Source organism: Capra hircus, chromosome 8 (genome assembly GCF_001704415.2).
Source record: "Capra hircus breed San Clemente chromosome 8, ASM170441v1, whole genome shotgun sequence".
Lineage (NCBI taxonomy): Eukaryota > Metazoa > Chordata > Mammalia > Artiodactyla > Bovidae > Capra > Capra hircus.
The window spans coordinates 61618437-61633528 of NC_030815.1; the positions used below are offsets into that span (position 1 = coordinate 61618437).

The window sequence follows — 15092 nt, forward strand, 5'->3', positions numbered from 1 at the left end:
TGGAAGGACTGATGCCTGAAGATGAAGCTCCAATACTTTGGCCACCTGATGTGACAAGCTGACTCACTGGAAAAGACCCTGATGCTGGGAAAGATTGAGGGCAGGAGGACAAGGGGGTGAAAGAGGATTAGATGGATAGACAGCATCATTGACTCAATGGACATGAGTTTGAACAAACTCTGGGAGAGAGTAAAGGACAGGGAAGCCTGGTGTGCTGCTCCCTGGGGTTGCAAAGGGTTAGACACGACTTAGCAACTGAGTAACAACAATGGATCTGATAGTGCTATATAATATATAATATAAAGGGATGATTTATCAGGTGCTTGGGAAAGTCGCCTGGTTCCAGCCCAGTAAGCTTTTTGCTCTGCTGTTTCCTTACCTCAACAATGCCTGGTAGCCTCACAGGGGTTGTGGGATAAAGTGAGCTACAATGTGGCCCCACTTAGCTTTTGCCAGTTTTTCCCCAGCCAATCTGGTAGAACGATCTGGTTAATCTAGCCCATCTACCCCTCAATTGAAATGCTTTCTATCTAGCAAGTTTCACTCACCATCCCTCTCCATACTAACCCACATTTGAGGTCTTAAAAGACTTTTTGTTCTTCTCTTGGTGGACTGATGGCTAGATACAGGTTTTGTTTTGTTTTGTTTTGTTTGTAGTTTTGGGTCACCTTTTGGAGATATCTTGTACCTAGAAATTTAGAGGAGAGACCGTACATTAGACTTCTAATTAAGGTTTTTCCTGGGTGGCCTTACCTGGTAAATGCCTGTTTGATTACTTGATTACTTTGTATGGCTACTTCCAAGAATGGTTTGAGAGTCTTTCCTAACCTAACCTGTTGACTATCCATCATCTGGTCCTCTGGATGTTAAAGACTGTGCTGTCTCATTTTAAGGTTAAATATTCCTCCTCTTAGAGATTTATGCCTGGATATGTAATATTTCTCATGTGGATTTTTAGGGATGTAGCACAAATAAAAGTAGAGTAACTGATCCAAGTGTAATTAGAGAGGCCCTTGACTCTCCAGTCTTCCTGCCCCATCTCCACTCTGACCCTGTATTGTTCCTCCCTTTAGCCAGCTCTTAAGCAACCTCCATGGAGAAGGCAATGACACCCCACTCCAGTACTCTTGCCTGGAAAATCCCATGGATGGAGGAGCCTGGTAGGCTGCAGTCTATGGGGTTGCTAAGAGTCGGACACGACTGAGCGACTTCACTGTCACGCATTGGAGAAGGAAATGACAACCCACTCCAGTATTCTTGCCTAGAGAATCCCAGGGATGGGGGAGCCTGGTGGGCTGCCATCTGTGGGGTCGCACAGAGTTGGACACGACTGAAGCAACTTAGCAGCAGCAGCAGCAACAACCTCCAAGGAGCAGAGACTCAAAAAGACCACTGCTTACCTATTCAAAATAAGTTTCTTTTCTGCTTTGGTTATAGATTTTCAAGATTAATTCTTGAAATAGGATTTTTTTTCCTAAAATTGTTGTTAAAGTTTAATTACATGGGAAATTACTTATATATAATTTGGTTGTAACTGTAATTTAGAACATCACAGGTTTTTGTCAGTGTACTAATCTCAAGGGAAGTTTTTAAAAGAAGAGACCACATCTAAGTGAGAAATAATTCATAAAGGGTCTGACAGAGGCAGTTCATTATTTTTAAATTAACTCCTTCTATAGGCACAGAGTTGTTGAAATATTTCTCTCAGTATTAAATTTCTAAGTTGCTTCCTTACAATGTTTATGAAAGTGGTTTTCCACATACTTCAGGGACATGACATATTCCCATTTGTAACAGTGGCTCACTACAGCAGTTACTTTCATCAGTGGCTAGGTAGAAAGAAATGATGGCCATAGCAGAGTACCAGGAATATGTACAGTTGGCAGTATCTCCCACCTCTTGTCTTGATATGTCTCTCTGTGAGTTGTCCTCTCTTACTTCCAAAATTATATGTCAATTTGTTGTTTATAGTACTGTCCTAGGGGCTGTAAGTCCTGCTCCTTACATATGTCTTTAATCTACGTTAAGGCAGTCCTCATGGCTTCCAAGTATTTCTTTCTCTAGACTAGAGAGCACCAGGTCTTCTGAGATGAGAATTACTTTTTCAGATTCCTTTCATACCACATGACTTTGATTCTTATATAGCTTTCTGAGATGCAGATTCAAATCAAAAGGACTCCTAGTCAGCTTTACTGCCTTGTGTGTGTGTGTGTTAGTCTCTCAGTCGTGTCTGACTCTTTGCAACCCCATGGACTATAGCCCACCAGGCTCCTTTGTCCATGGGATTCTCCAAGCAAGAATACTGGAGTGGGTTGCCATTTCCTTCTCCATTACTGCTTTGGCCATAGATTACTGTTGATTCCTGCTGCAGGAACTTGGATTCTTTAGTTCCTGTCATACCCTTTCCCCTACACCCACCTCCAGAAGCATAGCCCATACACTGAAGGGCACCTCAGTGTATTTACATGTGGTAGCATAAAGGGCAGATGAAGAAATAAGAAAGGCCCGATGGGGTGGCTGCCAGAAATCAAAGCTTTGATGAGCTGCCTTAGTCTTTTAATAATACGAATTCCACATCCTAATATTCTTATATCTCAGGAATTTCACCACGAAATAGTCTTGAAGTCTTAACCCCTGAAGTTCCTGGTGAGAGAGACCGTGGAAACTGCATCACATCCTTACAGCTACACCCAAAAGGCTGGGCCACTCTTCTTCGGTGCTCAAGCAACACTGATGATCAGGAGGTACGGGGCAGCAGCACTGCACCTTCAACGGGGCTGACTGAACAAACTGCCATTGCCGTGTGTGCTCATGGTGTCTTTATCCCTTCAAAATCCTTCTTCCTCCTCTCTGGCCTGGGTTTGGCAAGTGGGAGATACTTTAAACCAGTCATCAGCTCAGATTAAGCCCAGTTTAATTCTTGCCTCCTTCATCTCATTGTAAAAAACCTCTTACATGGTAAACCCAGGACTGAGCTAAGCTGACTAAACGGGAGGTTTTGCTAAGTCAATGGAGTATTATGAGTTTCTCTTTTTACAGTGAAGGGGGCCAGGGTTTAATCCCTGGTCAGGGAACTAGACCCTGCATACCACAACTAATATCCTGCATACTGTAACTAAGACCCAGCACAGACAAAAAACAAACAACAACAACAAAAAAAACAACAAAGCTTTGGTAAAGGAAGGGATTGAACTGATAACTAGGGGGAAAGGTCTTGTATGACCTTATGATCCTCTTTACTCTGGAAAGCTAGTGTCTTCCAAGAATCTCACTAGCTCCAGAAGCCACAGCTAACAGGAGAGGAGAGTCTTCAAAGTGTGTAGAAGGAGAGGTAGTCTAGGGCTTAGATATCTTAATATCAAGATTGTTGTTACTGTCAGGTGAATTATCACTTTAGAAGTCACAGTGGCCTCGGGGAATCAAATGCTTCAAAGTATCACAGTATAGCAATAACCTTGATATGAATGTAGATAAGACAGTGTGGGGCCTACAGATTTTGTTAATTGAGAGAGGGGTAGCATTCATCTGGATGTTTTCTTGCAGCAGGGATGTAGCTGTGGCATTCTGTTGAGCCTTTGGGGGAAAGAAAGATTATCTGTAGCACTGTTCGGGGCTCTATAACTGGTTTTGAATTAATTTTAGCTGAAGTATAGTTGCTGTACTGCATTATATAAGTTACAGCTGACTACAGTTATTCACAATTTTTAAAGATTATACTCCATTTACGAGGCTCTGTAACTTTGATTTCTCTCTCTTCCCTCCCTCTAGTGGACTTGTGTCTATGAATTCCAAGAAGGAGCACCCGTGAGGCCAGTCGCACCTCGCTGTTCTCTGCGCCTGACTCATTACATTGAAGAAGCCAATGTAGGCAGGGGTTATATCAAAGAACTTTGCTTCAGCCCTGATGGGCGAATGATTTCGTCCCCACATGGATATGGGATTCGCTTGTTGGGGTTTGACAAACAGTGCAGTGAACTTATTGACTGTTTGCCCAAAGAAGCCAGTCCCCTGCGGGTGATCCGTTCTCTGTACTCTCACAATGATGTGGTACTGACGACAAAGTTCTCTCCAACACATTGTCAGATCGCCTCTGGGTGCCTTAGTGGACGGGTTTCTTTGTATCAGCCAAAGTTTTAGGCACAATTTAACGTCAAATAAGGAACTCTACCAGTGTTTGACTTCTATATACTTCAATTTAGGTGAAGTATTTTCTTTTTAGAAGATCTTAAAAGTTTGGGTCAAGATCCTGGTTCTTATGGGTCCACAGACATACCTGTGACCTGAGTACTTGATCATCCAGCATCACGAGGCATCGCCAAGTTAGACTCCAGGCAGCAACATCTTTGCAGCGTTCCTCCGCTCCTGCTGACCTGTGCCACTACACTCCAGCTCTGCTCGTAGCTTTGTCAGGTCTCTTTCTTTTAATTCTTTTCTGTTTTTGATTTTGGTGTGAATTTTGTGGACATTTGGCAGGAGTTTTGGTTGGATTAGGAGAAACTTGTGATGCTAGTATTGAATAAAACCTGGAAGTCTGATGTTGGCATACTGGTTGCTAAAAAGAAATTTCATCTTCACTTATCAGTATTCTTGGCCTTTTAAAGTTGCTGTTAGTTTCTCTATAATGAGCACAGATGATGGCATTATCCTTACAACTGTTACAGTCTTGCAGCAAAATGTCTTTTAGGTTTCCTGTCAAAGTTATATTTTTCACCATGAGAGGAATTTTGTTGTGAAATTCTAGAAAAAACATTATCACCTCTCTTTGTAACTTACTGTATTTGTATGAATTTTTAAGTCTACAGCATATGTCCTTAGTTGGTATTTTGTTCCTGTCAACAGCATTAGAAAAGAAAAGAGAGGAAGGAATGGGCTTGGGTCGTTTCTATTGTATGAAGAGGATTTATTTATTAAATTAGTATACTGTCTGTCTGTCACAGAGTGATGAGAACAATGTAGCTTAGATTTTGTTTCCTCCACCAGATTATTTGAATCACAGAGTGACAGGTGGAGGGAAAATTGAGAGTAAAGAGAGTTGTGTTTTTCTCATTTTCCTTGAGTTCAACTTTTACTATTAATGAAGAGAGAACTTCCGTTTGTTTTCAAGCTGTTGTCATGACTGTGGCAGTCAGTGACTTGGTTGTCAAGACCTTTTGTTGTGTTTTGTTATGGAACACAGCAAGTAAAAAGCATCATGCAAGGGCCAGGCATAAGGCTGACTACTCTGCTGATGCAGGCAGCTTTCTTCTAGTCTTCTCTGCTTTGAATTGGATTGTCTTTAGAGGAGATTTTGCCAGAGGTTAGAGTAATTTGAGCCATATGCTAGTTTTTTCCCTCTTAGAACACACTCTCTTAGGCCAGTGGCTCTCAAACATTTAGGGTGCATTATAATCATTGATGTGAAAGTTTCTCAGTCGTGTCCAACTCTTTGTGACCCCAATGGACTACTTCATGGAATTCTCCAGGCCAGAATACTGGAGTGGGTAGCCTTTCCCTTCTCCAATAATCATTGAGGAGCTTGTGAAAAATAGAGAAATCTGACCCTCACCTTAGGAGGTTCTGATTCAGCCTGGGAGAGGACAGGAATCTGTATTTTTAACAGTAACCCCAAATAATTTATATTCAGATGGTTCCTACATCACGGCTTGAAACATTACTACCTTAAACGTCAGTAAATATTTCTGTACCCATCCGGTGCTTACCACAACTCCCAGAAAGTGTTTTGATAATTAAAAAAATAAGCAAATGAAAGCAATTTTAGAGGTCTTAAAATGGACACAATCTCATGAATGTAGAAGTTAAGTGACTTAGCTAAGGTCATCCTGCAAAATTAGTGGCAGAGCCAGGACTTGAATTCAGGTCTCTCCATTCCTTGCTCAGGGCAATTTCTACTGTATTATGCTGGCTGTTAAAGATTTATAAACAGTTTTTTTTGTCTTTAAGTTGTATTACTGTGGATACCCTTAAACTGGCCAATAGATTGAAAAAGAAAGGCATGACAGTATTGATGCTGAGAATTCTAGCGATAAGGAGAAACTGTTTTAAATCTTATAGAAATATTTAAGCAACCCAAATGCATGAATAAAAACGACATTTTTTGTAGAATCTACCAGACAGTCATTTACACACATAGAGGTTACATCTCACTTAGATAATGTTGGCTCTAGGACAAATTTTAAAAATTAGATTTTTTTTTTACCATGGTTATTAAAATAAAAATTGTAAATTTTTTTAGTCATCATAAAAAATACACAGTGAAAAACAAGTGTGCTGTAAACTTTTTAAAAAATACATATTTAAAAGAAAATAAAGTTTTGGAGACAAAAATACCTAATGCTGATAGTAAAAATAAGCTACTAAGTACAGTGGTTATAAGAAATTTCTATATATTGCATCTCCTTTGGAGAGCACTCCATGCTGGGCCCAAATGTTGCCCAACTCTAAATTTCAGTACATGATTCTTAAATCACCATAGAATATCTATCATATGTCAAATAATGTACATACTTCACTACTAACCTTCACAAAAACTGCAAGGTAGGTGACGTGAGCACCAATTTACTGTGGAGGAAATGGAGACTTAGGTTAAATGATTTGCCCTGAGCACAGAGCTGACAGGTATTGGATTTCAAACCCAGTGTCTTAGTTCCCAGCCTGTGCTTCCCACCCAACCATTTACCCTTTAGTTTGTAAAGGATGGTGAACTGGCCTATTAATTTATCTATTTAACACCCTCTGGAAGTCTTTTATTAACAGAGCTGGCTTATCTTCTTTACTATGCAAAAGAACATTTACAAGATTGACAATTTCCATTAGAATTAGTGCCATAAACTGCAGGGTGTACACACAGTCCATACCTAACTAAAAACCCTCAAGTAGGATAAATAACTATAAAGAAAAATGGAGGATTAATAGCCTTGTACAGAGTCACACAGATGAGAATTAAAAAACTAATAGCCAGCAAACTCAGTAAAATTTTTGTCTTCTCTGAGGTATAGAAGGAAAGTGAAGTCACTCAGTCGTGTCCTACTCTCTGCGACCCCATGGACTATAGCCTACCAGGTTCCTCCGTCCATGGGATTTTCCAGGCAAGAGTACTAGAATGGGTTGCCACTTCCTTCTCCAGGGGATCTTCCTGACCCAGGGATCAAACCTGGATTTTCTGCATTGCAGGCAGATGCTTTACCTTCTGAGCCACCAGGGAAGCCCCCTCTGAGGCATGATCATGATCAAAAAGCCATCAGGTAATATTAAGAAATTAAAGGGCATCAGAAATGCTATACTATTAATATTGGGGGAGATTACACTTAAAATGTTGAGGTCCCATTTCACTTACAGTATAAAGTCTAATCTGGTGTTTTTAACTCAAAATTTTTAGTTATTTTTATTCATAATTGGTAAATGTATTATAATTGATAAGTAGTATAATTGTTGGTAAGTATAGTATAAATTATACTTCTGTTTTTAAAAGCTTTCTGCATAGTATATTTATGGCAAAGCTATGTTGAATGACTTAAGAACATCAACTCCACAGTAGTTCTTTACTTTCAATTGTGAAAATGAAATGGCTGATGCAGAAGAGACCTGTATTTTAATCTTTTGAAAATGTGGTCTTTTTTTCTCAGAAGCCCAAAGAGCATGTGTATTTTGTTGTTTCTCCTTGTTACATCCCTGAAGAGAGGCTATACCAAAAACTTTAGGAAAGCATGGAAAAGGTCAATCACCTGTTCCCCACTCCTGTTATCTAGAACCGGGATCAGATCACATCATTGTTAAAGCTGTTTTCTAGAAAGTGCAATATAGGAAAAACACTCAGAGAATCTTTTAGGAGGCTAGTGTTTCCCATACTAGAATATATGGTCTTGGCATCCGTAAGTATCTGTTAAGCTTGTGTTTAACAGGATAAATAGTCTGATAACTTACTGATGACAATCATCCCCATTTAATGACCAGCAGTCATTGAGAGCTATGAAAATTCACTCAGTAACACCATGTGGGTTATGAAGAAAAGCATATATATTAATTTTGGGATAAATAATGCATATCTCTTTAAGTGCCAAAATTTAAAACTTGTAATTAGTTTTGATGCAAGTCTTTCAGAGATGTCAGTATACCTTACCTGCCTTCTTCTTAAACAGCATGCTCAGTATAATTCACTTTTTCATGTGAAAAGTAACTTATATTCATGTGTTATTACAAATATCTAATGAGCTCTGATGTATGTAAAATACTTCATAAATTGTAAAGGGCTATAACAAATTGATATTATTATAAAGTGATTCCCTCAGCCCCAAGGTATATATAATCATTTGCCTCAGATTGCTGGTGTGTTTTTTTTAATTTAAAAAATTTTATGTCTGCTAAGCAGTTTGTTTTGTTTATATAGTGGTTTCCTACTACACTTATCAATACACCTGCTTCTAACAGGCTCCCCACTTCCTTCTAATATGCTGTGTTCATCTGTTACGCGCTGGGAGGTGAGATAACCAAGTCTGCTTAGTGTTTAAAGAGCTGGATGAGCTCTGGGTGCACAATCTATGAGACAGTTTTTTTGGTTGCTCACCACCTTCCTGACAGTTTCACAACAACCTTCTGAAGTTTCCAGTTAAAGCCCAAGCTAGTGATTTTCTTCAGTTGTCACTGAGTAAAATACTACAAAAGCTAAAGATGCTGCTATATTAAGGAAAGCGATGTACCAAAGTACAGGGAAGGAAAAACAAAGGCTCTGTATTTGCACAGGGGTCTTCCATGCTTTGAAGAAAAAAGAAGAGTGCAGAGTGAAAAAATAAAAATCCAGGTAGACTTAAGAGTATTCTTGATGCCATTAAATTTTGTCAATAACTATTAAAATATATGGTTATCAGATTGTACAAAGACAGTTTAATCTCAGTGCAAAATGAGTTTGTACTGAAATTTATAACCTAAACACAATTCTGAGGAATTTCTCCCATTCAACTGATACAAAATTATTATCAACAAGAAAGTCTTAAGTTTACCTGTGTGCTTTTTCAGTTGTAAATGAATTAATGATGGAAAAATGGATTTTATTAATGGATTTTATCAAAAGCTCCAAGGAATATATCTCCCATGCACATACTCTCCTCTATGTATGTGTATATAAATGTCACTATAAATGAAAATGCCAGAGATAATAAAATAACTTTTAAAGTTTAAATCTGGTCCAAAATACTTACAAAAGAATTTTCAGCTTTCCTGAGTTTTTTCCCTTATTTAGATTTTGGGTTTTACATAAAGGTTGAATATTTGAATTTTCTTTTAAATTTCACTGCATCTTCTATTTCTTAACCATGCTTTCTGAAAATCTTAGATTTAACACTTTCAGGAAATTTAGATTGTCCCAGATAATATGCCAAACACCACAAAGTTTTCTCACTAGATTCTTACACCAAACTGTAAGCTCCTTGAGGGCAGGGACTTTTTATTCCCAGTGCCCAGCAGGATTAATCAAATTGAATGTTGGATGAATCAAATTCACCATATGTGTCCTCAAGTTCCCATGAAGCCAGAATTTTGATGTGTAAATTATTCAGTACTACGGAAGTCCATCATTTATTATAATGAACAGACTATTCATTGGAGTAAGGTTTTTTCCTGACAGTAGGTCAGAAAAACCAAGCATTTCTCATTGTTCTGGAAAACTGCAAAATTCAGTTTTTCATTCAACAAACATGTGACTCCCTACCAGATGCGTAGTCTAGCTCAAGGGAGAAAGATAACTAAGGTTTTGGTATTCCATAACTGCAGGTGACACAGACTTAGACCCAGGGCTGGCTTCATGGGTACGTGACCTATGCAGTCACAAGGGCCCTTTACTAAGAAAAGCCTCAAGCTTAGTTTATTGCTCTGCTGAAGCAATCTTGACATTCTTAATATTTTGAACACGGGGCCTGCATTTTTATTTTGCACTGGGCTCACAAATTATGTAGCTGGTCCTGCTTGGATAGTATCATTTTGACCTAGTGAAAACAATAAGCATTAGAGTACCTTTTATCTACCTTCTAGTAAAGATACTCACATTCACTGAAAACTAGCTATAAAATAATTTAGTAACTTTTCATATCTAAAATTGAAATAAAACTTCCTTCTTCCCACAAAGTTTCTTAACAGATCAAATGTTATTCATTTCAGAATTAGAAAAGCTTTCTATAAACCTATTAATAGGTTTTTACCTTTTCTGAGTTTTCAAATGGATGGTAGAATTGTAGGTGAACTTATCTACATAAATAGCTACATACAGTTTTAAGGTTTTTAATGTTTTATTAATATATGCATTGAATAGTTGTCTACCTCATAATGTGCTTTAAATAAATGCTACTTTGAAACATCTGACACACCTTTTGTGTGTCTTTTAACCTATTTAAAAGATTGATAGCAAACTTGGATTTAGTATTAGTTTGAAAACTTTTGTTTACATTTTGTTGTTCATTTTTAGACCAGAATCAACCATAAGGCTATGACCGAGGCAGTGGTGCTTCTTGTTAGTGGTATTCTAAACTTTTTTGATCATATAACTCCTAACAGAAAAAGTTAAGAGAAGACACTCTAAATTTTGGTTACTTACAAATTATATACATTATACTCATCTATTACATACATCATAAAACATGTATAAAGGAAACTTTAGAAGGATCAGTTCAGTTCAGTTCAGTCGCTCAGTCGTGTCTGACTCTTTGGGACCCCATGAATTGCAGCATGCCAGGCCTCCCTGTCCATCACCAACTCTTGGAGTCTATCCAAACCCATGTCCATCGAGTCAGTGATGCCATCCAGCCATCTCATCCTCTGTCATCCCCTTCTCCTCCTGCCCCCAATCCTTCCCAGCATCAGGGTCTTTTCCAATGAGTCAACTCTTTGCATGAGGTGGCCAAAGTATTGGAGTTTCAGCTTCAAAAAATCAAAGTTCTACATTACCTCCTGCACTTTCATGGTTCACCTTGTCTTTCCACTGGTGTATGCACACTTCACTTTGTGAAGGCTGCTACTGTAAATCACAGAACTGGCATTTTACACTGAAAACACATTTATTAAGATCTGAATCATTCACATCTGTTCACTAAAGTTCTGCCCATTTACAAGTTTATTCAATATGAATGTGTCATAAATTACTCAGTGAAAATTATACCAATAGGAAACATAGTTGATAATATTTTGTCAAGCTGTATACAGTCATTAGTTCTCGTACAAATTTTAGAACATGTTTATTTTTCACACCGCTCCCTAGAATGACATCTTGTATTATTTAGTAGTGTGACTGACAGTTCAGTCTGCCATACTGTTTTAAATTTACTAGAAAAATGACAATCCTACTCGGGATGCTAACTTTTGGTTAAGTCATTGAAAAGGAAAATAGAGTGAATCTCCTTCAGTTCAGATTATTTTGAGAAATTAATCATTCTTTAGATAATTTAACCATAGCATTAATGATCACTATTTCAATTATTCCTGAAACATGACTGATACAGATTTAAATATAATTTAAATAGAAGAGATTTGGCATTCATTAATACTAAACTATTTATATTCATTTCCTATTACTGATATAACAAATTTCCAAAAACTTAATGGTTAAGAAATTCCCTTCTAGGCCCTTCCCTTCCGGCAGAGAACATGGAAAGTGGTGCAGGCATTAGTATCACAAGGAGGGCTTGTTAACAGATTGCTAGGCTGACACCCAAGGGTGTTGACTTCACAGGTCTGGGGTGGGAGCCCCTATATTGTATTTCTAGCCAGTTCCCTGTTGATGCTGTAGATCCGGGACTAGTTTGAGAACCAGGGATATAGAAAATGTATAGTTTAGGTTTAGTTTTTTCATGTATGACAGTTCCATGAATCTCTGTGAAGATAAAGCCAGTCTGGAGAATATCTTAAGTTTGGAGGTTGAGAGAGGGATAACCATGCTTCCCGTTAGCTACAGCGTCCTCTTTCAGCAAGAGCTAGAGCTAAGACTTCCCTTTTTTCAAATGGTATTCACGTTACTGAGCAGTTAATTATGCTAAGATCATCTTATCTTCTCAGGAACAGACCTGGTGCTATGTGGCCTATCTTCTAACTACATGAGAGGAGTCACTACAGAAACACAGGGAGCTCCGAACAGCTTACAACAGCTGCGGACAGGATAACAGTCCAGAACACAGACCACTCAGAACAGCTTTTAAACCCTTTTTGGCGGGTGGGGGATGGATGGCTGTTTCTTTTGAAAGCTATTTAAATTATGGGTACATGAACCTGCTCTGTTTACATTAACTTGCAAAAGACCATCACTATAAAAGATTAGTTTTGGGATAAAATGAAGAATCCAAATTTTGTTCTAAAAGGATTACTTTCTTAAATACAAAGTGTCTGATCTGTTCTGAGCTATTACCTTAGAGCTATTACCTTAGAGATTTTGTGTGTGTATACAATAAACATTTGTACAAAAGAACAACTTCATGGCCTTTATTAAAAGTTGCAGAGTACTGGCAGGAAAACCATGATGCCCACCTACCTCGGTCACTCCAGGTGTGAGTAAACCACTCACTTTTGGGGTAGTCTTAAGGAAAACATCAGCTTATTAGCATCAGCTTATCACCAGCCCTGTCCCAATCTGGCATGTGTTCTGGGCTTGAGGAGAGGGAGCTGGTGGCCACCACATCATTAGTAGGACTAGTGGGAAGGTTAAGTTAGTAATATGCCATAGGCTTGTGTTCCTCTCCAGCAGGTATTTCTATGTGGTGTCCAGACTGCACGGCAATCTAAGAATTAGTAGTATACTAAAAGAACTGAATCGAGTCTCTCAGTATGTGCTGACATCAAATACTGTGATAACACCCTAATGATTTTTAACATTATGAGATGTTCAAAACATACAGGAATGTTGGAAGAATTTTACAGGGAATATATGTTTACCAAGACTCAACTGTCAACACTTTACTAAGCTTGTTATATCAGTTATCCAACAGTCTATCCACCTATCAATCCATCTTCTTTGTTGATGTATTTTCATGAATGAATTGCAGTTATCTACACCCATCCTTCTAAACCTCCTCAGCAATACATAACTAACTAAAGTTCAGTATTTTTCTTTTGTTGTAAAACTTCCATACAGTGAAGAGCACAAATATTAATGGTACTTTTGCTAAATAAGTTTAGGCAAATGCATACACGTATATAACCCACACCCCTATTCAAAATATTTTTATTTACCATCATCCCAGAAAGTTCCCGCATGTCCCTTCCCAGAGACCACCACTTTTTTTCCCTACCAGACTTCCCGGTTCTAGAACTTCATGTAAATGGACTCAGACATTATGTATTCCCCATGATAATTTTTAAAAGACAAATTCCTAAGAAATTCAAAGTGTCTCTGAAACAGGGAGAATAGTGATACAGACAACATCTGGGATAAGATTCTAATACATTCACTGAGCAGGTATTAGAACCTCTACTCTGTGGATACAGAGATCAGACAGATAATCTCTACCCTCAAGGAGTTCACAGTTTTGAGGGGATACATCCTGGTCAGAGTCCTGGAGTTGAGACAGTCATCATGTGCCACAGGAGACCTAATACAGTCTGGGAACCAGTAGGGAATCAAGGGAAATTTAATGTTGTTGACTCATTGGAAAAGACCCTGATGCTGGGAGGGATTGGGGGCAGGAGGAGAAGGGGACGACAGAGGATGAGATGGCTGGATGGCATCACTGACTCGATGGACCTGAGTCTGAGTGAACTCCGGGAGTTGGTGATGGACAGGGAGGCCTGGCGTGCTGCGATTCATGGGGTCGCAAAGAGTCGGACACGACTGAGCGACTGAACTTACCTAGGAACTTGTCTCAAGGCAAGAACTTGTCTCTATTATCCGCAACTCTAGAATCTTGTAACTCAAAATGATCTGTCCTTAAAAGGGCAGTTTTACAGTACTGAGATGTCAGGCATTCTGGCAAAGAAACTATAAAAGTTACAAACTGATATTGGGGTTACTGCTTTCTCTAGTTTGAATTGATATAAACTCAGATGCTGTATTCAGCATTGCTTCCAAATGTAAAAACACCATGCTTTTCTGTTCCTGGACCACAAGTGGCAGAAGTTTTGAAGGGCTCCAAACAGCAACAGCAAAGCTTTAAATCTTCCTGGAGTTTGCCTTAGCTTTCTCAAGGTTTATCACACCCATTATATCTCCAAGTTTAGGTTCTCATTTCCTAACTCATTTTCACTCATTACCTTCAAATTTTACACACAAATTACAAATGAAAGGTACTTGGATCCCTTATATACCAACTTTCCCCTATGGCTGTTTTCTAGTGGGGAAATATGAGGGGAGCCTAAGAAAATGTGATGGTATTGAAATTTGATTAATCACTCTTGTTCCAGCAAAGTATGACAGGGATAAGCAGTTTGGAAGCTTCTTTTATCCAAAGGGAAAGGAGAAAGCTATAGACCAGGAGCCACCTATTGCTACAGATATGATGACCCTTGAAAGAAATTAGTTTCTTTTTCCTATCATTTGAAACAAAAAGTTAGCTAGCATCTCAGGGTAACTAAACGCATTCCCCTTTTTTGGTGTACTGTGTCAGGAGCAAGTCACTGCTGACTAATGACTGAAGAGAACTTGAACTGAATGTTGATGGTAAAAGGAAAAACAACTACTGAGGTGGTCTGCTTTAAACAAGTCACGGCACTTCTATAGTAACAAAGCAGCCATCAATGACAAACTAATTTTAAGGAATACTTTCTTCTTGCCCTTCTCAGTCAGCTTGACTCAGCTGAGTTCCACAATTCACAAACAGCTGCAAGAACAGAAAAATGAAGTGCCTGTACACTGGAATCCTGACTCAAGCAGACTTGTCTCATTGGCTGGATAGAGTAAAGGATAGCAAAATGTATAACTGAATCATTTTCCTATACACCTGAAACACAATACTGGAAATTGACTATACTCATATATAAAAAAAAATTAAAAGGATAACTAAGCATTAAAGGTAAAGGAGAGGAAAAAAGTATCATCATTTAGCACATGTATGTTATAGCCTGAAGGTTCGTGTCCCCCAACCTTGTATGTGGCAGTCTTGACCCCCACTGTGATGGTATTTGGAGGG

The 15092-nt window shown here is 38.6% G+C and overlaps 1 protein-coding gene across 3 annotated transcripts in view; it reads left to right on the forward strand.

Annotated features, from left to right (window-relative positions):
* DCAF10 (DDB1 and CUL4 associated factor 10) overlaps positions 1-13626 on the forward strand; it is a 63270-nt gene extending 49644 nt beyond the window's left edge. Inside the window, exons 6-8 of one of the 3 annotated variants that reach the window (XR_001918453.1) lie at positions 2599-2744; positions 3769-4410; positions 7171-8316. Coding sequence is in view for 2 of the 3 variants with exons in the window: in XM_018052192.1 (XP_017907681.1) it covers positions 2599-2744; positions 3769-4137 (515 nt within the window). In the remaining variant the exon portion in view is untranslated. Of the gene's footprint in view, positions 1-2598; positions 2745-3768; positions 8317-12033 lie in introns of those variants that run through there. The other 2 variants (XM_018052193.1, XM_018052192.1) reach the window with 2 other exon arrangements.